The sequence below is a fragment of the Sorex fumeus genome, unplaced genomic scaffold (assembly GCF_029834395.1).
Source record: "Sorex fumeus unplaced genomic scaffold, SorFum_2.1 ptg000044l, whole genome shotgun sequence".
NCBI lineage: Eukaryota > Metazoa > Chordata > Mammalia > Eulipotyphla > Soricidae > Sorex > Sorex fumeus.
The window spans coordinates 4,187,735-4,210,062 of record NW_026606101.1 but is presented as its reverse complement, the minus strand read 5'-3'; the positions used below and the strand labels follow the sequence as shown (position 1 = coordinate 4,210,062).

At 39.1% G+C, this 22,328-nt stretch overlaps 1 protein-coding gene across 16 annotated transcripts in view; it reads right to left on the bottom strand.

Annotated features, from left to right (window-relative positions):
* The window catches only part of PTPRT (protein tyrosine phosphatase receptor type T), a 1,141,641-nt gene that overhangs the window by 374,525 nt on the left and 744,788 nt on the right, over nucleotides 1–22,328 (bottom strand). For all 16 annotated transcript variants that reach the window (XM_056121254.1, XM_056121255.1, XM_056121260.1 and 13 more), the window contains exon 9: nucleotides 5,115–5,224. In XM_056121254.1, the coding sequence (XP_055977229.1) occupies nucleotides 5,115–5,224 (110 nt within the window). The remainder of the gene's footprint in view (nucleotides 1–5,114; nucleotides 5,225–22,328) is intronic.

Sequence of the window (22,328 nt, the reverse complement as noted above, 5' to 3'; positions counted from 1 at the left end):
ATGAAAAAAAAAGGTTCATCTATCCCTCTTATTAAACTATTCTAGCACTTTCTATTTGGCCCAGAATAAAAGCAAACTCCAGGAGCCCCTCGTAAGCTGCTATGCCCACCCATATGGTCTTCCAACTATATTCAATGATCTGAAAACTTTTCTGACTCTGGCCTCCTCCCTCTTTGCCAAATATGCCACAGTCATTCCACCCCAGGGCCTTTGCACTAGTTGCTCTTCTTTCAGTGATATCTCTGCTTTGCCTTTGATAACTATGACCACAGTCAAAGTTTCAACAGCAGAGCAACTCCAAAATGAGGTGCAAACTGTAGGACTGACATGGATGCTTTGTCCTTGATTCCTACCTGGGATAGTTTGACACTTTCATACTTTCACAAAAAGGAGATGGAAGGCCAGAGACAGAATAGGACTTAATGAAAGCCATCTAAATATTGGGGGTAGAACCGTTCTGATGTAGACATAGAGGTTGTGACTTGAGATCATATGAGAGGAATTTAATCTTAAGACACTTGTTTTACTTGCTCTGTTTAACAGTATTTAGAAAGTTTATAGACATTATCCTCTCCCCACTTTAGAATTTTGATTTGCTGAGTCTAAAATGGTACACAGGGACGTACTTTAAGATACAATCCTAGCTTCAAGCCCTACTGAGGTCACAAGTTGCCCCCCACGAGTGGCTCTCTGGCACAGCCATGGCTCCAGAAGCACAAAGACTTAATGCAGAGCCCGGCAGTTTGCGGCAGAAAAGTGAATGGACTATGTGTTAATCCACAGTACCATGCCTGCCCGGGAGGGAAGGGGTATCGTTCCCTTCCGCCTTTTCCCCCCTGGGCAACAAGATGGCGGCCTCCTCGGAGCTTTTTGGAAAGCTAGGTATGAGCCAGTGGTGAAGGGGCAACTGAAACCTCATGGGAAATGGGGGGGGGGGGGCGTTCCCAGCTTGTCCTTCATGCCCTACCAAGGTCATGAGTTGCCCCCCATGAGCAGTTCTCCAGCACAGCCATGGATCCAGAGCCACAGAAACCAATCTTATAATTATCTGGTTCTTGGTAGAAATACCTCCAAGCTTAATAAGTAAAATATCAGAAATTCAAAATCACGCAGCTGCTATTGTGGCCGCACGACATCATATGGTTCTCATAACTAACTGTAGAAAACAAATTATTTCACAATTCTTCCAAATGGAGCTTAGGAGTTCCAGAGGTTCACTCCCAGCAATTCTTAGCTAACTAGGTCAGTGGGTTGATGAGAGGGCATGAGGATGTGTCGGCCTTTGGCTCCTGTAGTGCTGGGGATGACTTGGGCCACCCAATGTTGCTCAGGGGCCTTCATGGACTCAGACATCAATACTCAGGGACCTCAGGGCTGTACCTCGTGATGCTTAGGGAACCAGGTGTGCCAGATATTGAACTGGGTTCAGCTGCATTGTTCCTGAACCACTGTACTCTCTCTCTTTTCCAAAATTATGCTTTTTTTGAGGTCAGAAGAGGCTTAATCATAATTTATGGATTTCCCTCTAGAAATTACAACCAGAACCTGGTTCTGAATATTAAATTGGTCTCATATAATTATATTTAGTAATTTCCTCACAAACACCTACTAGTCTGCTATAAATGTCTCTACAAACAAGGGTTTCCTGAGTACTGTTTAGAGCAGGACTGGTTCAAGGAACAGCATGGAGTGGATCCCCTCTTTCTGCTCCTAAGACAAATTATCCTACTATCTATTGACACTATCTAAAAAGTAGTGTGCCAAGAAAGTGCTTCTCAAACCTTGTGTCCTTGAGCATCATCCAGGATCTTATTCAAGTAGAGACTATTCTTTCTTGGTAGAGCCAGTGGTGCAGTGTTTCTGACCCCCTCTGATAAAATGCCATGGGTCCATCTATAAGTCACACTGAACAAGGTCAAGACTCTTATGCCTGAATTCAGGGCACCAGAACTTGCCTGCTCAGCTATAAAACCCTTGCACTTTCCACTTCATCTCTCTGAGTCTCAATTTCCTCATTATTATGTAACGACAGGAGTGAACATTTATTCCTTCTATTTATAAATGTCAAACAGTGCTAAACATATATTTATGTTTATAAATAAATATGAATGCAAGGTTACTTGACATACCCAAGGGTACACAAGAACTAAGTAGCAGGGCTGGGATTCAGAACTAAGATGTCTGACCTCAAAAGTCAACATTCTGACTTTGCTAGCTCATGAGACACGTGGCCACAGTCACGTTCTATTTGTCAGGTTTATGTTTGAAATATAAACACTCAAGCATATGACCTCACTAATTCCTTTCAGAGCATCAGCTAAGAGTTTTGATTGTTTCCCAAAAGGAGTCACAATAGCTCACCACCATCAAGTAGTCTTCTACTGTAGTCTTCGTGCTGTTATTTTTGGTAATCACAGGACAAGCAGTAATCAAGAAACTATTTAAAGGTGCCTCACCAGAACTGTTAATAGATTCCATGATGGAAATATCAATACCCCTAGCATCTGGTCTTTGAAAATCCACAAGAAATTAGATGAGTACATGGTCCACATGTGGGTCTACTTTTTCACCCAGAATCCCAAAGAGGAAACCATAAAATATTTCCCAACTTTAGGATGCTTAGGGTGTCTAACTCACAGTTTTATTTGCACCCATATTGGTTCAATCTATTTCTGTCCTCTTATCAAAGAATATCAATCTACAGTTGCATAGCTCAGTCCTATGCACTGTTGTACCAGAGGGAAAATCTAACACATCCAAGGAAAAATGTCTGTGTAGAGCTAGAAATATCTGCGCTATGGCTGGTGGTTTCTAAGAGAAATACAACAGCTAAGATACAAGGGTCTGTTATGAATCCAAAAAAATTCAGAAAAAGTTATGAGATAGTTTGAGTTATTCATAAAGCTATGTTTATTCTATTTGAAGGATTGCTTTTTATTCTGACCTTATATTCTTTCTATATTTTTGAAATGATGTCTCCTATGAAATGTTAATAAATGATGGTAAAGCATTCTATGTTGGTTCCCCAAACCTTTTGAAATGTTACTGATTTGTGAATTCTAAAATTCTGAAACATCTGGTATAGATAGTCTTTTACATAAAGAGTCCCAAGCAACATAAATCTCTACAACGTGGAGCCTTTCTCTCCGTCTTATACAGAATAGGAACTTTGAAATGATGTGCTTTGCTTCAGGTGAGTCTCTGGACCATCTCTTACATAACAAAGTCCTTAATCATATCCTAGATAAGGGGAATTGGCCTGAATATCTTCCCTCCCATGACAGCATCTCCAGGAAGGAAGCTTTCCACACCCATGTGGCCCAGGATATGTATCTGTGCTCCTCTCTCTATGGTGGTCCTATAAATTAAACTAAGCTCTCTGAAATATCAAAGGCGGAAAGGCAAGTCTGCTCTTAAGGGCTCAAGGATGCAGATCTACTGTGGGGATAGGGACTACCCAGGGGACCATGTGGTTCCTAGGACCAGAGCAAATAAGGATAAGTCAAATCCAAGGTGTATGCATTAACTGTACTATCACTACTGCCTCGCAAATTTTCTCCTCATTGGAGCAAGGCTTTATTTAGAAACAAAAGACAATTTCTGAAGGTGTTTTCTTAAGCATCTTGCAAGTGCTGCATATTTTTCTCCTTCACAGCTTAGAAGGCCTCCAATTCTTTATCAAGATCTTATGTGCCCATCATCTTTTCCCCTCCTTCCATGCATCACTTACCCTCTCTCTTATGGAGGAATATTCTTCCACATGCCCCCTCCTGATAGGTGCTCATTTCTGAAATGAGTAGATGGTTTCCTTCCTTGGGCCTATAACGCATTTCAGCTGGGGATACTTAAACCATTCTACTCCTCAAGTTCCTAGATGAGCCTTGAAGTAGCCCTCACCTACCCCATTTTAAAAAAGATGAAAATCTGAAATTTTATGAGAAGAAAATCTGACAAAGGTCACTTGAGATTGTCACAGAGCTGAGGAATCTAGATTCCATCTTTCCTTAGCTTCCAGGCCATTCCTCCTTCAAGGCTGCATTTTTCTACTGTACCTACATCGACTATCATATTATATTATATTATATTATATTATATTATATTATATGTGATAGCCTAGCAGTAGGGTGTTTGCCCTTCACACGGCTGACCCTACCGACCCGGGTTCGATTCCTCTGCCCCTCTTGGAGAGGCCGGCAAGCTACGGAGAGTTTCTCCCCCGCACGGAAAAGCCTGGCAAGCTACCCGTGGCGTATTCGATATGCCAAACATAGTAACAACAAGTCTCACAATGGAGACGTTACTGGCCTCACTCGATCAAATCGATGAACAATGGGAGGACAGTGCTATATCCCACAGTGCTATATTATATTATAGGATCTCAGAATATAATGGGTATGATAACAGACCATCATGTCCTTGCCTCAGCACCTGACTTCAACTGCATCAGCCTTAGTGAAGCTTTGTTTTCTGTCTTGCCATAGACTTCTAAATAATTTAGTCAAATTGGGAGAATTTTCAGGAATTCCCCTCTGTTAATTTGGTGGGGACATTCCTGGCTGCAGATATTCTGCCATTGCTGATAGAAAAATTCACTTCAAATTCTGAGGGTATGGCTTCAGCACCACCTCCTGGGTGACAGAAAAGCATACTTTGGCCACAGAGCAATATTAAAGCTCAAGAATAATGTACCCCCAGAAGAGAGAAGGACAGTAGTTATTTTCAAATCTCAGAGAAAAGAGGGATGGAATGGACATCATGTAAATATGGGGGCTTCCAGATGAGCCAAAACTATTGTTTGATACTTTAAAAAAAACCCACTTAACCTGTCTCCCTAATCCATACTTCTTTGCAGAGATAGTCGCCATAATCATCTCAAGTGTGAGATATTCCATCTTCTTTGTCATTGAGGTTGTCAGCATCAAGCGCTCTGATTATTCCACTATAGTGAAATAATCTCTTATTCCACTATAGAGCCATAAAATTGGAGTAATTTGTGTTTCACCTACTCATATAATCTCTGCGGAACTCAGCACACAGTAGGAACTCAACAGGGTTAGGTTGCAGTACACAGAACAAAGGAAATCCAGTGGACACAGTAATGGGGGTCTTCTTACCTCATAGAGTGTTATGACTCCATTGGTCTCATTGGGAGGTTTCCACTGGATGTATATCTTCTCTTCAAATGGGCCCCCTTGGATAGACTCTAGAGGAACAGCTCCTGGAACTATGAAAGGAGAATTATATAAATAAGCTTGACATTCTGTCCATTCTCCTATCTACAACTCCTATTCACTTAAACAAGAACAGGAACAAAAATTATCCAGAGCAGCTGTTTAACTTTGTCCTGACATAAACTAAACAAACAAAATGGACATTATAACCTATAAAAGAATAGGTTCAGCTGTATTCTCATGCAATTTCATTTCTAAAATCAAGGGCCCTGGCTGGATTTGACCCTAGGGCCACCATTTACTAATCTCTTTCCTGAAGGTTGATGGCTTTTCATCTGAAAACTGAGTGAGTTCGTGCTTGTGAAGGGAGTGAATATCAGCAGACCCCCACCTATGAACACAGGTGGGATTCTGGACTGTATTCCTGCCTTAGGATCATATCCAAGTGATGCAGAGTAAGCTTCACTATCATTTTTCTTACACTGGCATGTTTTCTTCCACTATAGGTTGCACCTCTTTGGTTTCCTGACTACTTTCTAAATCTAACAGAAATAATATTGCTTAAAATACAGTCCAATAAGAAGAAATCCTATAAGAAGCCTCCTTCCAACAAAAACAGCCAGGTTGTCTTACTGCTGAGTCTTCATTGTCTGAAATATGGCAGATACTAAGAACCATTTACAGGGCAGGCAAATAGGCAAGTGACTGATCAATGCCATCCTTTTTTTTTTTTCTTTTTGCTTTTTTTGGGTAACACCCGGCAATGCACAGGGGTTACTCCTGGCTCATGCACTCAGGAATTGCTCCTGGCGGTGCTCAGGGGACCATATGGGATGCTGGGAATTGAACCCGGGTCGTCCGCGTGCAAGGCAAATGCCCTACCCGTTGTGCTATTGCTCCAGCCCCATCAATGCCATCATTTTGCCCCAGGAGAATACCCTTTTCTGAGCATTCCTGCCATCATCCTCATTCTGGATTCTAACATTATTGCAACTATTGGGAGATGTAGAACCATAAAATAAACCACCCCCTAAACTTTCAGTTGTAACCCACTAGGGAATCATGAATTCATGTAAATCATCACTTATCTATTTAGTTTTTGGGCATTGTTAAGAGTGGTACTCTTATTAAGTACTTACTCTTTGATCAGAATTTTACATATATTATTTCATTTAAGCCATGAAACAGCTCAGCCCAGCATGTATTATCTCCTTGGTACCGATAAGGGGACAGAGGCTGAGTGAATTAAATAACCTGCTCAAGGTCATATGGCTCTTAAGTTGTAAAGAGGGAACTGAACACCTGTCTGTGAGCTTCAAAGCATATACTCTTAATCACCATGCTCGGCTCTCTAGATATAGCCTTGGCCATATGTTGCAATCAGTTCCCTATTGTTAAATTAAAATATATTTAGTTTTTCTCATTATGGACATGATACACAGGATTTGTTGAATATTAAGGATACACCAAAAAAAGGTTAAGAAAAGAGAAAAGAACAAAATCGCTCATAATTTCTACACCCTGAAATATTTTTGAGTATTTTTATGCTTATGAATATACATATTTTATTTTTAAAAATTAAACTGCAACTGTGCATATTGTGTGGCAACTTTCTTTTATCACCAAACAAATGGCAAAAAATAATCCTAAAATGTTCTTTGAGGCCATGCATTTTAATGGATGCTTGAAGCAGGATATGCCCTTTATAGTCCACCGATACTTTGTTATTGGGCATCTACATCGGTGTGAATTCTTCATGATTGATTTTTAGTAACACTGCAATGAACATTCTTAGAAAATACTGTGTGTATGCAACTCTGCTGATGCTCCTGTGATAAATGCTTGGAAATTAATTTCTTGGGTCAAAATAGCTAAGCTATTTTATTTTTAAGGTTTTAGATACATATAATCGGATTGCTTTCCAGAAACTTGGAACCATTTGTGGCTTCCCAGTGAAAGAATATGCTATTCCCAAACCTTGATAACACCATTTTCAAAAATTAAGTGTATATCTGTGTGTATCTTATTGTATTGTATAGTTTATTTTCCAGTTTAATTGGCCATTTGCATTGATTATTTTATGAACACACTCTCTCCATTCTGTGTTTTTCTTCCTATATAGCTCTTCGTTTTGTTCATTGTTGTTCTAAGGGCCTAAAACAGCAATCTTTTTTAAGAACAGTATTTTTTGCATTGGTTATAAATATTTTTGCTGGTTTTTCATTTGTGTTTAAATCTTTTAGATATGCCAAAGATTCAAAATAGCCCAGACTCTTATGACTTTTCTTTATTTATTCTTTCCACAAATATTTGCTGAATATTTACTATGATGAAGGGACTCTGATGGACAATAGGGATACAGGAGTGACCAATAAACATATCAAATCCCTGATAAAGGCTTTGTTCTGGAAATAGAGACACAGTAAATAAATCATAACATTCACAATCAACTTATTTAAGTTGCTATTAGGGTTTTGAGGTAAAGGCACATGGTATTTGGGAGAATTATAATAAGCAAAAAAATCTAATCTGGAAAGTGAGGATAACAAGTGGAAAATAAATTAGAATTCATAGATTAGTAGATGTTGAGGAGGGGAAAAGTCAGGGAGAGTAGGTGGTAGATTGTTTTGTGAAGACAGTGTAGGGGAAGAATCATCTTTGGGAGGAATGGTGGTACTTGGATCAGGAGGATTATACTATAGAGAGATGTGATCTGTTTAGTTGAATAGGTGAGGTGGGAAGATGTGTGAATGCAGGCTCAATTCTTCAGATTTACATGAGTGGGATGGATGAGAGTGTTACTCATAAAAAGGAGACCTTAGAGGAGGACTCCTGTAGGAAAACTTGGTTCATCATCAGACTTTAATTAAGGTTTGTGCAGACACCCAACAGGAGTGTCTGTTGGATATAGAAGACCAGGAAACTGGGAACATATCTGAAGCAAGAGGTGAGAGAGAGAGAAAGAGAAAGAAAGAGAGAGAGAGAGAGAGAGAGAGAGAGAGAGAGAGAAGAGAGACAGAGAGAGAGAGACAAACACACAGACACACAGAGAGACACAGACAAAGACACAGACAGAGAGACAGAGAGACAGAAGTCATCCTTAGAGAAAACCAGGAAGGTGAGCTACCTAGCAGTTAAGGAGAATGGAGAGACTGGTTAACAGGAACAGTTGTTACTGGCTAGTAAAATAAGAAGCAAACTTAATTTTGTACACTATATCTTCAAGATTATTGTGACTCACACAAGAGTAACTCAGAGAGCACAATGGCATACCAAGCCATCCTATAAAAATTGGAGAGAAGAATGGGAGGTAAGAGGCTGTGGTGACACAAGAAGATGATTTGGCCCATGCAGTATGTGGAAAATAAAGAAGCAATCAAGAGAAAACAAAGAGTCAAAGGAGAGAATATGGCTTGATTACAGGCAACCTAGGAAAAGCCAAAATCAGGAAAAAGGTAGGAGGAGGAACAATAGAAAGAAAATAGTGACACTGGTGAATCCTTGAAAAGGCAGGGACAGGGGAAAGAAATCTCCCGCTCTGTGAGGTAACAGAACAGGAGGAAAATATGCAGGTGCTTTGGAGGGAAGAGTTAAGATGTCCCACTATCTGTTTTCTTAGAAATGGGGTGGGAAGAAAGGGCACCCGCTGCCAAGGTACAATGGGAGAGAAGTTTCACAAGGAATTTAGGATAAATGAGAGGCTTTACTCGCTGAAAAGTGGAATGTGATTGGAACAGAGAGAAGAGGCCGCTGCTCATGACCAAGGGACTCTGGTATGAAGATGGACACTTAGCATCACACTGGAAGAAGGAAACCACTGGGTTGCAGTTTAGAGCAAACTCTCACCCCAGAACAGATGAAAACTTCACTTTATTCTATTTATTTTGTGATTTATTCCAACTATTTTACTCATCACTTTAATCTGGATATCATTTTATGTTCATAGTCATTTTACATGTATATTCATTTTATATGTGTATAACAATGTAGAAATTTAACTACAATTCTTTACAATTTTTCTTGGACCATTAGTTGGTCAGTCAAATCTTTTCCTAATGATTTAAAATGTCATTTTACTATCGTGTTATATTTTTATATACGGGTAAATGTTCTGTGGCTTTTTGTTTTTTTTACTGACTCAAAGCTTTGATCCTGACAGTATTTATCTGTTGTGTTGCTATAACATGTTTTAATATTTATAAGCAAATTCTACTCTTCAATTATTTTTTGCCAAGTTTTCTAGGTTCTCACTGCCCATTTATTCTAGAAGAAATTCTGAATAATTTTATAAAACTTCATCCATGTTCTCTCAAAACTTTTATTTAGCTCCATTATTTAATTCTTAAAAGGAAAATAATATATTTTATAATGAGTGCTACCAGTAATGCGAGACAAATTTTCATTGATATTTCTTTCTATACCACCAAAGGTAAAGGTAAAGGTAAAGGCCCTCCCGTTGATCGTCGATTTGCTCGAGCGGGCCCAGTAACGTCTCTATTGGAGACTTTGTTGTTACTGTGTCTGGCATATCGACCAAATATTTAAATCTCTTATAAATTATATTCCTAGAACTATATGTTACTTATGAAATGTAATGTTTTAAGTGTTACTAATGAAACAAACATAAGGCAAAAGTATATGCCATCAATGTACAATTTAATGAATAATTATGAAATGAACAACACATGCCTACAATTCACTCTAAGTATATCATTGAAAAAATACATGTGCCCCCGCATACTGATTCCTTTCTCAAAAAATTATGTGCATGCATTTTATATTAATAATTTTCTATATTTTTATTTGGAGTTATAAATATATATGCATCTATACCAAGACAAATATAACTTTGTTTTGGCTGATTTTCTTTATATATGCAAGGAATTGAATGTTTCTATCATATTATTTGCATGTCCCTCAACATTGTTTTGCAATTCATCCAAGCTGACACAAGTATTTCATTTATCTTCATTCTATGAACAGAGTTCTATTTACTTCACCATTCTACTATCATTGGGCATTAGATCTATTTTCTGATGAGGCTGTCTTAGACCATTACTACTACGAACAGTTGTGTGCATTCAGATGAACACATATATGGTTTCATAAAAGTATATGTAGGAATAGGACAAATAGACTGAGAGCACATCTGTCTTCACTCTGAGCAACGCTCAATTATTTTCTAAAGCAGTGATAGCTATTTATACTCCCTATTTATATTCCCTCTAGCAATGTTTTAAAAGCTACTACATTTCCACATCCTTAAAATACTTGGTATGATCAAGTTCTCAAATTTGAGAATAGCTGTTAAGAAATGAGACGTAAATCAGATTTTAATTAATACCTTTTAATTATTTTACAGTGGAGGTTTGGGTAATATCCAGCAGTGCTCTGGGGGCCAACCTCCAGATCACTTATGGCAGTGCTCAGGGGACAAGAGAGTTCTAGGGATCAAAGCAGCATCAATTACATACAAGGCAAGCAACTTAATCCAAATGCCATCTCCCTGACTCCATACTTTTTAAAAAAATTTTAACTATTAAAGAGGCTAATTATCTTTTAATGTTTGTTGGACATAATATTTCTAATTGATTTGTGTATCTTTGTTAGTCATACTTTTGTTAATTCTATCTGATACAAGAGTCTTTCGGTTTGGGTTTTCCCTTTCTCTTATGTTACCACTGGACAAATATAAGTTCATCAATTTAGTGGCATCAGATTTATTGGCACTTTCTTTCTTTCCCTGGGTCCTTTATTATGGTAACCATTCCGCAACTTGTATCAAATAGTTCCACTGAACATAACATATTTTTATCAACTATATATTAGTAAATATTATTTTAAAAAGGAAAATCTAGTAGTAAATGCACTTGGTGTCCCCTCCACCTATACCCATATACTATTTTATAATGCTTATGGCAAAGTATTTGCTACTGTACCTACAGATTGTAGAAACAAATCACATCTCTACTCAGAGAAAACAAGATGTACCCGAGAGCTAACACCCTCAAAATACTATTCAAGCAATAGAAGACAGCAAGGTGATGGATTAATATCTCAATTTCCTCACTTAATGGTAGGGTTAACTGGGACATGTTCTCATAATACTTCTCAAGCAATCTCAAATACCAGAATTTATTGAATATTGGTGTAATTATTATTACTACCATTAGTCATTGCAGTACTAACATTGCTAACCCTCTGTGGACTGACACAATCATAAAATATACAAAAGAATCAGAAGAAAATTAAAGTTTAAAATTGAGTGAAATTATAAAACCAGAAAATGCAAACTCATCCTCTTAAAATACTCTCTCTTTCTTCAGTTACTTTGTTATGAAGGAAGCGTCCATCGGTCCATGCTGAGCCCTGCATGACCCCTGGAGTGAAGTGTTCTCCAACCCAGTTAGTCAAGAGGTGATTATCCCTTCCATAACTCACTTCCTCTTCCTTTCCTTAGGAGTCCTGGACACTGCCTAATTAAATCTGAATCCTTACCTTGGGATAAAAAAAGCCCAAAACACAAACAATAAACCAAAAAAACAAAAACAACAAAATCTTGCAAAAGAGATAATTTCTCTACCCCAAGGTCATAAAATTGTTAAACTGTAATTGCATTTTGATCTATAAACATGAAGTGGAGATATATTTCCCATTCTTCTTCCTTGTCCAAGAACCACTTAATGAAAAACACTTACCTGTAGCTCATCCCCTCCCGGGTTGGATCTACTTCTAGGTTCTCTATATTCTTTTCAATTTTTCTGTAGAATCTATCTCTATACCATTACCACATACTAACCAAGATTTGTTCTAAGTCTTGATATCTAGAAGTTCCAAACCCACAGTTTTGTACTTAGTATTCATGATTGCCTTGATATTCTGGCTTTTTCTCCTTACACATAGATATTAAAATTAGCTTGCCGATTTTCAGAAATCGCCTGATTATTTTTGGATTGGAATTTATGAAGCATAGATCTGTTTGGAGACAGATGATCTCTTTTTGCACTATACCTTTATAGTATCAGGCTCTTCCTCCCACCAGCACTGCCTCGGCTTTTTTAATGCCTTTTAAGGTTTTACACATTTTTGATATATCTTATATCTGCAAATGGGTTTTGTTATATTATCCTAAATATTCTATTTTATGAAAACTGTGAAGATTATGTTAAAAACATACCATATACTTTTTGAGTGAATAGTAATGCAGAGAGCACTTTTTAAATGCTTTGTCAAGCATGCTATATTCTCTTACTAATTTTAACCACCTGTGTACAAATTCCATCACGTTTTGTAAGTAATCAGAAGATTTACATTTAATATTAGTTTAGTTCTTTTCCAATCCCTTGACTTATTTATTTAATTTCCTTGTCCTCAACCAGGACCACCAATATAATGTCAACTGGAGATAATAATTAGCATCTGTATATTTTCTAGTTTTAAAGATAATTTTATTGTTTCCTCCTTAAAAATATTTTTGTCATTTCCTTGCAGTTACCTTTTATCCTTATAAGAAGTGCCTCCCCACCCCTACCACACTCCACCCCCGGCCCGAATTCTAGGAATAAAACACTATTTTCTTGTCCAAGAAACAAAATCTAAAAACAACTCATTTTGAACTGGTGCTTTCCCCTGTCTATTGTAGTCCGATGTGCTTTTGTGTCCTTCTTACTTTGTTTGTTAATGCAGTGAGTTACCTTAATGGATTTACTAATGTTGGACCAATATTGATTTCCTGAAATAAACTAATTCTTCCCTAATTATATAACAGTGCTGGATTGTCTGCTAATATTTTTGCTTGGGGGTTGCATCTCATTTTCCTTGTTTTTCCTTATAATAAGCTTGTCTGCTTTTCTTTTCAAGGTTATCTGTGTCATCAGATGAGACAGGAGCATTTCTCTTCCTTCAGAATTCTAGAAGGGTCTATCAGACTGATGCTACCAGTATGCTAAGTGTTGGTTCCACTGTACTTCAAAGTACATTTCAACTGGTGGGGAAAGTTTAAATTTCTGATTCAACTTCTCTATTGCCTGCAGTATGCTTTCCTTAAGTTTTTAATCTTTTGCTAGGGATTTTTGTCATATTTCATATATGTTGAATTTATTGATATAACAGAATATATAGTATCCTCACCATGTCTTTTTATTGGTAAATAAACCCCATACTGGTACCTGAAACAAATGTACATCTCATTGTTTTATTCAAACCTAATTCCATACCCTCCCCAAAATAATCCCTCTTCTAACTTCATCATAATGAGACCTTGCTTTTATCTATGTTTTTATTTCTTACATATATATTCCTAACAATGCTAGGTTTTATTAGAGAAAATCAACAGTATAATGAATAGTGCTTCAATTCTTCTACCACAGTATATCTCATTATTAACTTCTAATCCGTGGATATGTTCTATCTTAGCATTTCTTTCCTACTGAGAAATTGGTCCCTCTTCTGTTTTTAGATTTTGTTTCTTGCTGTCATTTTAAAGGAAGAATGCTTTGGATGATCAGAATAGTTCCCCTTAAGAAGGATGGAGGCAGGTTTACCTGTGTCTGGTGGCCTGCCCTTAGGCAGCCTTCTCTTCCCTTACAGCCTCTAATTTGGTGGGTAGTGTTACTGGCAGGAAGAGAGGAGGCCATGGTAATATTTATTGGGGGAAACTGTCAGAAACCCAGACAGCCCAAAGCCATGGAAGCCTTTGAGAAAAAGAACCATTTCCAGGAACCTGGAAAGCCATTGATTTGCAGAATTTCAGGCCCACACAGATGAATCCTGAGAGGTGAAGTGGCTAGACCCCGTAGAGGGAGAGGCTGCAGCACTGAAAAGTCCTGCAAAGAAGATCATCAACTTTTCCAAATTTTCCTTCTTGGCAACCACCTTAGCAATGCATTTGGACTTGGGGGTTGCATTTTGGGGAAAGCGTATATAAATTCACTTGGCAGCCCATATTGCCTGCACCCTGGCTGCTAGGGAACATGGCCCTTTCATCTCCCCTCCTGAAACATGCACTTTCATACTTTAGGGGCCTCCCCATTCTGGGAGGGAGTTGGGAGGGGGCTGCATCTCCACCCGGGATGTCACTCTTGGCTCTCCAGGCTCTGGAGAAGCTGTGCTCTCTCTTGAGCATGTATCTTAATCTTCCCCTCTCCTTCCCTCCCTTTACTTCCCCAATAAACTTGTTATATTTCACTATTCATCTACTTCTGAAATTCTTTTCTGTGAGAGAAAAGCAATGGACCCAAAAGGCCTGAGTAAAATTAAGACTGATATTACTTTCCTGCAAAGAGCAATTCCTTGCTCCAACATGAGTCCCTGGACCCCTGAGTAATCACATGACAGGGGTCCTCTCCCATGCCTGGTAGACTCCAAGCTCAACTTGAAAGCTGCTTTTGGGTTCTTATGGAAAACAAGTATCTGTGCAATACAGGGGCTTATTGTAGGGCTGGAGCGATAGCACAGCAGTAGGGCGTTTGCCTTGCATGCAGCCAACATGGCCAACCCGAGTTCGATTCCTCCCCCCCTCTTGGAGAGCCTGGCAAGCTACTGAGAGTATCTCGCCCGCTTGGCAGAGCCTGGCAAGCCCGTGATGTATTCGATATGCCAAACACAGTAACAACAAAGTCTCCAATGGAGACGTTACTGGGCCTGCTCGAGCAAATCGATGAACAATGGGAGGACAGTGACAGTGATAGTAGACTTTCAACTATCCTGAATCTCCCAGAGTGCTTTCCCCGGATGGCAGAGGTATGTAGAGAGAGAAGTGGTAGATTTCCATCAGGAGGTTGCCAATATGTCCTCCCCACTTCACATAAGCGACCCAGAGAACCACTACCTATAACAGGAGAAATGTGTTCTGTTAGTCATTACCTGGTTCCTTATCCAAAATATTTCTAACCTAGAGGGAAAGGGAAGACTTTAGATGTGCTCATCCCCATTGCCAAGTAGGGGGACTCTTGCCTAGAGGGGTGAGGGCACAGGAGGAGATTAAGGAAGGGAAACACTAGGCAATAGCAAGTTTTATTGCAGAGCTAGGGGACTATTTTGGTGTTTTTATTTTGGGGGAGCAGACTGAGGTCACCAGCTTGTCCCTTTCTTTTCCCAGTTGAGTATTTTTCCCAAGGAAAAGTATCTCTGCATCTTTCCTTTCCCTATTTATCATCTAAGGGTTTGGAGCGAGCAGCTCCTCTGCTATGCTGACAGTCATCTAAAGATGCTCAAAGCACTGGGCTCTCCTGACCCCACTTCCATTATGGCCCCATGACCCACCCTTGCCTTCACCCCATGTGCATTTTGAGGATATTGATGTGGTCAGGGCTCAGAAGTCCCTTCTTCCTGTGGTGCATTGGATGGAGGATGGTCTGCTTTTAGTGAAATCACAGTTCAGTCACCTCTTCTCCCCATTGAAATCCCAGGCATGGCATCTTCATACAGTTCTTAGGGCTATTTTGAAGGCCGTTTGATCTGATTCTTTGGGGAGGCTGTTTAAAAGGACCAAGCAGACTTCCATCTTAAGGGATAAGTCCCAGGAAGGCTAAAGGGTCAGTGGGAGCAGACAGAGACCATTGCTGAGCCAGGCCCGATGGCTGTGTGGCCGATTCTCCCCTGCCACGGATGCTGACCTAAATGACTTCACCTTTCTGTGATTGAATTTCTTTACTTTAAAGAAACAGGGGGGAAAGAGCACCTATTCACAGGTGCTCTTGTGGGAATCCATCATATTAAAGTGCTTAGCAAAGTGCCTGGCACAAAGCCATCTTCAGTGTTTTCCCACCACATTCTTCGAGAATTCTTTTAGCATCAGTCTGGATTTCACCATAAGGATTTTTTTTGCACTATCAGCTGGGATCATTACTATTTTCCTCTGTATCCTTATTTGATCTCATTCATCATGAATGAGGTTATATTGCTAACCACAGAGGCTGTATCTTTTCAATGTTTGCTGAGTATACGAAGTAGCCATGTCCTTTCTTAGTATACTGAGTATTTTAAACAGCTTTCTACAAGCTTCTGATTTCTATGGTAAACAATTAAAAAGATATGTTTAGTCTCTCTGAACTCAAGATTCAGGCATTCAATAATATGTAGAACAGGTGCCTTTTATCTTGCTCAGCATTGCTCTAAGAGCTTGTAGTCCCAGTAAACAAAACAGAAAAACAAATCATTGTCTGCATGGTGTATAACGGAAATCTATAGCTCATGATCCAAGAACTAGGTGGTATACCCAATGATGAATATTCAGAAGATGGGGGGAAGAGCAGAGGTGCCAAGTGTCAGATAGTATCAGATATCGAGTAGTATATCAATGTATCAGAGTATGAATGTATCAGAGTATTAGGTAATATATCAATGATGAATATTCAGTTAGGGTAGGGAAGAGGGTGCTAGGGACTCCCAATCTTGAATATATCAGTTGAAGAAGATCTCTGGTAAAGGAAACTTTTGAGAAAAATCTGAAGGCTGTGAATGAATCTGTGTATTTGCAGGGGATGGAGTTGGAGGGAGCATTCTAGTGAGGAGTCATGGAAATGCAAAGGACCTGAGGCTGAGACACACCTGGTATCTTTGAGAACACCAATGTATGGGATGTAAACTGAAGCAGAGGTAGAAGATGAGAACAGTGAGCAGCCAAAACTGGGAGTGTAGGTCACCTGGGCCTTAGCGACTCTGGTAAGGACTTGAGCTTTTTAACCCAGCAATGGGAGAAAACATGAAGGATCTGAGCAGAGAAAGGGGTCGTGATATGCTTTATAACAGCCATGATTATTTTAGGATGTTGGTTTGGGAACAGGGCGCTGAGGCTGAGTGGGAACTACAAACTATTTAGGGAATTGCTGTCATAAATCATGGCGGTAGATCACAGGGACTTGGACCAAAGAGTGAGCAGAGTTGGAAGGGCTGTGAGAAATGGTAGGTCTTGCTGTGAATTGAAGAATGAGTCAAGAGAAGGGACTGACTGACAGATGGGAGGTGAGGAGTGAGCTGGGTTGTTGCTTTATAACAAGAAGTGGGCTGCCATTTATAGAAGGCAGAGGGCAAGGGGAACTTCCCTGAAGATGTGCAATCTGAAACCCTGGTTATGATAAAAAAAAAAAAAAGGAGTCTCAAAGGTTTTGACTTAAGCAACTCATAAAATGGAACTGCTATTAACCTAGACACAGGTGACTCTGGGAAAAATGTATTTGGTGTGTGTTAGGGGATGACCAAGGGGGTCTGCTCTGAGTATGTTTAATCCAAGAGGTTGATTAGCAAGTCCAGCCATCTGGGTGGGTAGGCCCAGCAGGCATTTGAACAAATGACTCTAAAGGGCAGGGGAGCAGTTCTGGCTTGGTGATATATTAATTGAGGAAATCATTAGCATATGACAGATTTTAAAGTCAAGAGAATAGAGGAAATAATAAGAGGAATGAGTTTCAATCAAGAATCAACCACCTCTGGTTTTGGTAAATCAGATGCTTGTTTTGTAAATAAAATTTTACCGGAATACTGCCACATTCATTTATACATAGGGAGTAAGATGTTTAATATTGAGATTACAGAGGCATTAGAGGTCTGTGAAAAATCACCCCCAGCTCATGATAGAGTATTTATATAGCTGCCTTTTTTTAACCTTAAAAATTAAGGTAACTTAATTTTTACCCTTGATTAGAAAGCTGTTTGGTGGGCTGGAGATGTCGTTCAGTGATAGAGCATATATGTGAAGCTCTAGGTTCAATCTTTAGTTCATGAAAAAGAAAATTCTGCCTGCCATTTCTGATATTGGCCAGATACCACTTAGTCCAGCTCTTGGACAAAGTGATTAATGTACAGACTTGCATGTCAATGCGCCATATTGAATGGTAGCATTAATATCATGCCCCACGTGTATGTGTGTGGTGTGTGGTGTGTTTGTGTGTGTGTGCGTATGTGTGTGTGTGTGTGTGTGTGCGTGTGTGTGCACGCGCGCACGTGCAGGGCTTACTCCTAGCTCTGTGTTCAAGGATCACTTCTGATGGTGATCAAGGGAAAGCATATGGATTGAACTGAATTGCAGGCAAGACAAACACCTTAAACTTTGTACTAGGTCTGTAGCAATAGTACAGCGGATACTTGTAAGGCAAGTGGTCAACCTGGGTTCAATCCCTGGCATCACCTATGGTTCCCTGAGTCCAACCAGGAGTAAGAGTAATCCATGAGCACTACTCTGTTGCCCCTAAAACAAGACAAAACTGAAAACCCATACTATCACTCTATCCTGTTTTATGGTTGGTGTCACTAAGGTGTACAGAATGCAGGTAATTTAAGCAAATATGCACTTAAAATGTAAAGTATGGAGCCTGGGCAGTGTCCAGACTCTCTGTATACAAAGTATGTATTCTGAATCACTCCCCTCCTTATCACCTGCGAAGCATGTGGGCTCCGAAAGGCTGCCAGGCAGTCTCCTACCTATGAGCGACAAAGCCAGAATGTCTCAGCCCCAGAACACAAGCTCGTTTCCACACACCTAACTCCATAGGCCAGGAAGTCCTTTACAAGGGAGTAGGCTCCATTCGTTATTATATAGTGTGTCTTCTCCACCTCCCTCACTCATTGTTAAAAGTCTTTTTAGAGAAAAATTTCCTTTTTGTCTTCTCTCCTAATTCTGTGTCACATTACCTTTCTTTTTCCCCTTTATAATTCTTTAATGAATCCACAGATTCCCTTTCCACAATTTCATTTCTTCTTCTATCTAACAGCATGGAACTTTCCTTTCTTTTGACAGAGTTCTACAACAAAGGTTAATTACTTTATAATTTCATTCCCTTAAAAAAAAAAAGCACACTAAAATTGCTAATTTTAACTGTGCTTCTTGTCAGTAGGTTCATGTAAATTCACTGTAATTAAACCAGATGTTTTCTTGTGCCTTAAAGTCAGGTGGTAATTTAGGGGAAATTTTCATTTCAACAAAAAGGAGGGTAAGAATGTGATCAAGGGAAGTTTCCTTTTCTCCTTTTCTTCTCCTTTCTAACCTCCATCCTCATATATGAAAAGTGGGGCTGATGAGAGTGAAATCAGAAGATAGTTGTGAGAAGTCTTTGGTTGGTTTGAAAAAAAAATCAACAAAACACAGTGGTCCAGATTCAACAAAAGCTGCTGTTCCTGCTTATTTCAGGTCTTTTAAAAAATGCTTCGTCACACCACTCCAGGTGCCATGCACCACATTTGTCAGTTGGTTAGTTGCTATTCACTATAAAGAAAGTCAAAACTAACTTTGGAATTAAGCAAGGTATTTGGAAATGGTTGAGAGACCAGCATTACATAAGACTGTAAATGAATTTTATGGAGTCAAGATGGATTTAGGCTATTTGGTTTCACTGGTGTTTTCCAGTCTTATTGAATGTTTTTCTTTCTGGATAAATGTTTACATCTTAAGATATCTAATATAACATTTTATTAGAACTACACAGTGAAGTGTTAGTAAATATTTCACAGCTAGCTTTCCAGGAAAACTAAACCAGCACAATACCAAGGTGGCTGTCCAATTCATTGGTGTAAATATCTCCACAGTGGTCCATTTCAAGCAATGAATGGGGTGTTAGTGTACCCAGATGCTGAAAGAGAGGCTAATGGTAAGTTATAGCAAGCCACTATGAGTTGGCTTTATAGATAACATGAGTAAATGTATTACTATGAACTCTTACTTTTCTTTTCCTTTGCAGGATAGTGACAGATTTTATTGAAAAACAAGAGTACAATAGGAAACTTTGGGAGTTATTTGAGTGGGCTGGGCTGAGAAGAGGGTAAGAGCCTAACTACACTTTTTAAAGTAGTGAACATAAAAAGGGCTCCATAATATTATGAAAGATGCCTGGGCTTTGGTGTCATATATTCATAGATTCAATAAGTAATAAGACCTACCACACAAAGAACAAAATATACTACACTATACACACATACAACATGGACATATTATGCATGTATACAAAGAGAGGTATTTTAGGTGATAATGCTATAGGACTTAATAAAACAGAGAGTGTATAAGGGAGATTTTGACTGGGTATAGAACTGAATATTAGAGGATAGATAAATCATAAATAATATTTAGGGATTTTTTATTGACTGTTTTAGTTTTTACTTGGTATGTTTGGAGTGGTTCCTTAGAGAGCACCACAGATTTCTCTTCCATACAACTTTATCAAAGCATCTACATCAGAGAATTTTTGGATGGTACAAATTAAGAATCGAGGCATTATGCTTAGCTCAAAGTGGACACTCAGATACCACAACTGCCTTTTCACTACCCTTTATGAAGTCTCAAGGTTATCTTTCTCAACATCTAAAAGATAGTGAGCTCTAATTAACTGATGCCTTCAAAGCAGAGTACCTCCTATATAACATTCCTCCTTTTGCTTAAATGACCCTGAACTGTGTTCCTTCCTGCTTTGTTATTACTATCTCATATTTTTATTCACACTTTCTTCTTTTCCAGATGTTGGGTATTGTATCTCATACATATACCCATCCTTCACAACATGCAGCCTCCTCCAACCTGCCTACAACCCAAGAAATCAAATCATTAAGTTTATTTAAATGTGCACCAAATGATCAATTCTCTGTCTGTATAATTTTTACATGGGAGGCTACATTTCCTTATTGGAAACTAAGAAAAATAATATTTGGCATAAAGATTTAAATGGATCTACACTGCTGGTAAAAAGGCAGAATTATACAAGTTCTACAGAGGAGTATCTGTCCATGCCTAGACAAATCACATAAGTAGCAAACAACAGATGCTCAGTTCTCTGTTCCAGTGTCAGCTCTGATAACGAGTAACAGAAGCAGCCTGAATGTCTACAGGACTCAGCTGAAATAATCCCTGGCAAGGCCATAAAAAGAAGTCCCAAACAGCGACAAAAAAGAACATAAATCTGTGCAACCCCCTTTGGGGTCATGTCCAGGATATATTAAGTAAATAAAAATAGGAAAAGCAGAGAATGTCAATAATGCATCTTCTATGGAGGAAGCAAGGAAAAGAAAAATACTCTTCGGGGGGGGTCCTCCCCAGCAGTGCTGAGGTTCACTATGACTATTACTGGCAAGGCTGGGAGGCTATGCAGTGCTGGGAATCAAACCCGGGTCCAGGTCAGGCTAGATGTGTGTTCCAGTCCTTTGAGCTATCTCCTTGTCTCAGGAAAATATTTTTTCCTTCTTTTGCAAAACAAATCTTGGAAAGATAATCTGAAATAAGTCAAAATGATTCTTTTTCAGATGCAGAAAGAACAGGGAAGAGTGAAGGTGACAAGGCTTCTCGGGATGTGCCTTTTTTGGTATAGATTCTTGACTCTAAACTTTGCGACTGTTTTGACTAAAAACAATAAAATTTAAATTTAAAAGACGAGGGAGGAAAAGGCAAACCCCAACATTGAAACAAAGGAACCTGATTGGGCTTCACCTTAGTATTGCAAGCATACCAGGGAGAAGAAAGAAGCTTTGAATGTAGTATTTTGATGATTGGAGGGGAGACAAAACTGAAAAGAACCGTGTTTAAAACTTCTAGCTAAGGTAGAGGATTTCTTATTTATTTGGGAGTATTTGGATTATAATTCTGAAACTACTTCACGTGTACTATAGAATGGAACCAGTGAGGAGATGCAGCTATTGGTAACCAAGGTTGTCACTATGAAAGAAGAGAGATATAAATGGAGTGAGGGTAATGCCAGAAGAATTCTAGAGGGGTTGAGTTGAATCAATATGAGCTTATGACTTAAAACAGATTAATTATATTTCCCAGCTCTACCAAACTGGATGTACCTCAAGACAAGATGATTCCCTTGGGTGTACTTAGGACATCTACCTTGTGCCAAAAACCACTCAGCACTGCAAACAAAAAGAAATCATTGGATAAGTAGTAGATTTCAGGTCAGGGCAGAGACATTATAAATATACTCCAGGATATTTGGTTAAGCCAGGAGCAAGGGAGCCAAATGAGAACTGATCCATGGGACCAGCAGCCTACCATAAGGGGCAGCTACCTGTCATCATTGGAACAACAATGAGCATCAAGGAGAACAAACCCAGAAATGCATTTTACTACACGGGGGGGGGGGGGGGGGGGGAGGATTGAGAATTCAGTAGGATCACTCATTCCCAGGTGGAAATGAGGAGAGAAAAAAACTTTTCCATAAAATATGCTAATACATATAC